Here is a 395-nt window from a genome sequence, read left to right as displayed (position 1 = left end):
TCTGTCTAGCCTGCGATTCTGATCCAAGTGTTGCAATAAAAATGCCATTACCAGGTAGTTTTTTTACAGTGCACACAGATACATTTGCTTTCAGCACGTTACTGCACAGTTTGTGAATTTCGTTTTCAGCAGACATAACTGTGTCGCACGATAAGCCTTTTACAACAATATTCTTGCGTCTACCGTCTTTATCTATATGGTCAATCTGCATTTTTAACCGGCACAATTCTTCTTGAGTGAAGTATTTTCTTGTTTTAAGCAATTGATTTCTTCTCTCAATACTTGCAGATCATCTTTCTTAGCAACGTTCTCAAGTTTGACATCCAGAACACTTGCCAAGCGCTCGTCAAAAGTGGCCCAAGAGAAAACATCTTGCGATGCTGAATTATTGTTAC

The 395-nt window shown here is 38.7% G+C and overlaps 1 protein-coding gene across 1 annotated transcript in view; it reads right to left on the bottom strand.

Annotated features, from left to right (window-relative positions):
* Positions 1–213: 213 nt before the first annotated feature.
* The window catches only part of LOC119676685 (dynein heavy chain 5, axonemal-like), an 18,944-nt gene continuing 18,762 nt past the window's right edge, over positions 214–395 (bottom strand). The window contains exon 11 of the mRNA XM_038087940.1: positions 214–380. Coding sequence (XP_037943868.1) covers positions 214–380 — 167 coding nt within the window. The remainder of the gene's footprint in view (positions 381–395) is intronic.

The sequence above is a fragment of the Teleopsis dalmanni genome, chromosome 2 (assembly GCF_002237135.1).
Source record: "Teleopsis dalmanni isolate 2A chromosome 2, ASM223713v2, whole genome shotgun sequence".
Taxonomy (NCBI): Eukaryota; Metazoa; Arthropoda; class Insecta; order Diptera; family Diopsidae; genus Teleopsis; species Teleopsis dalmanni.
This window is presented reverse-complemented; position numbering and strand designations above follow the sequence as displayed.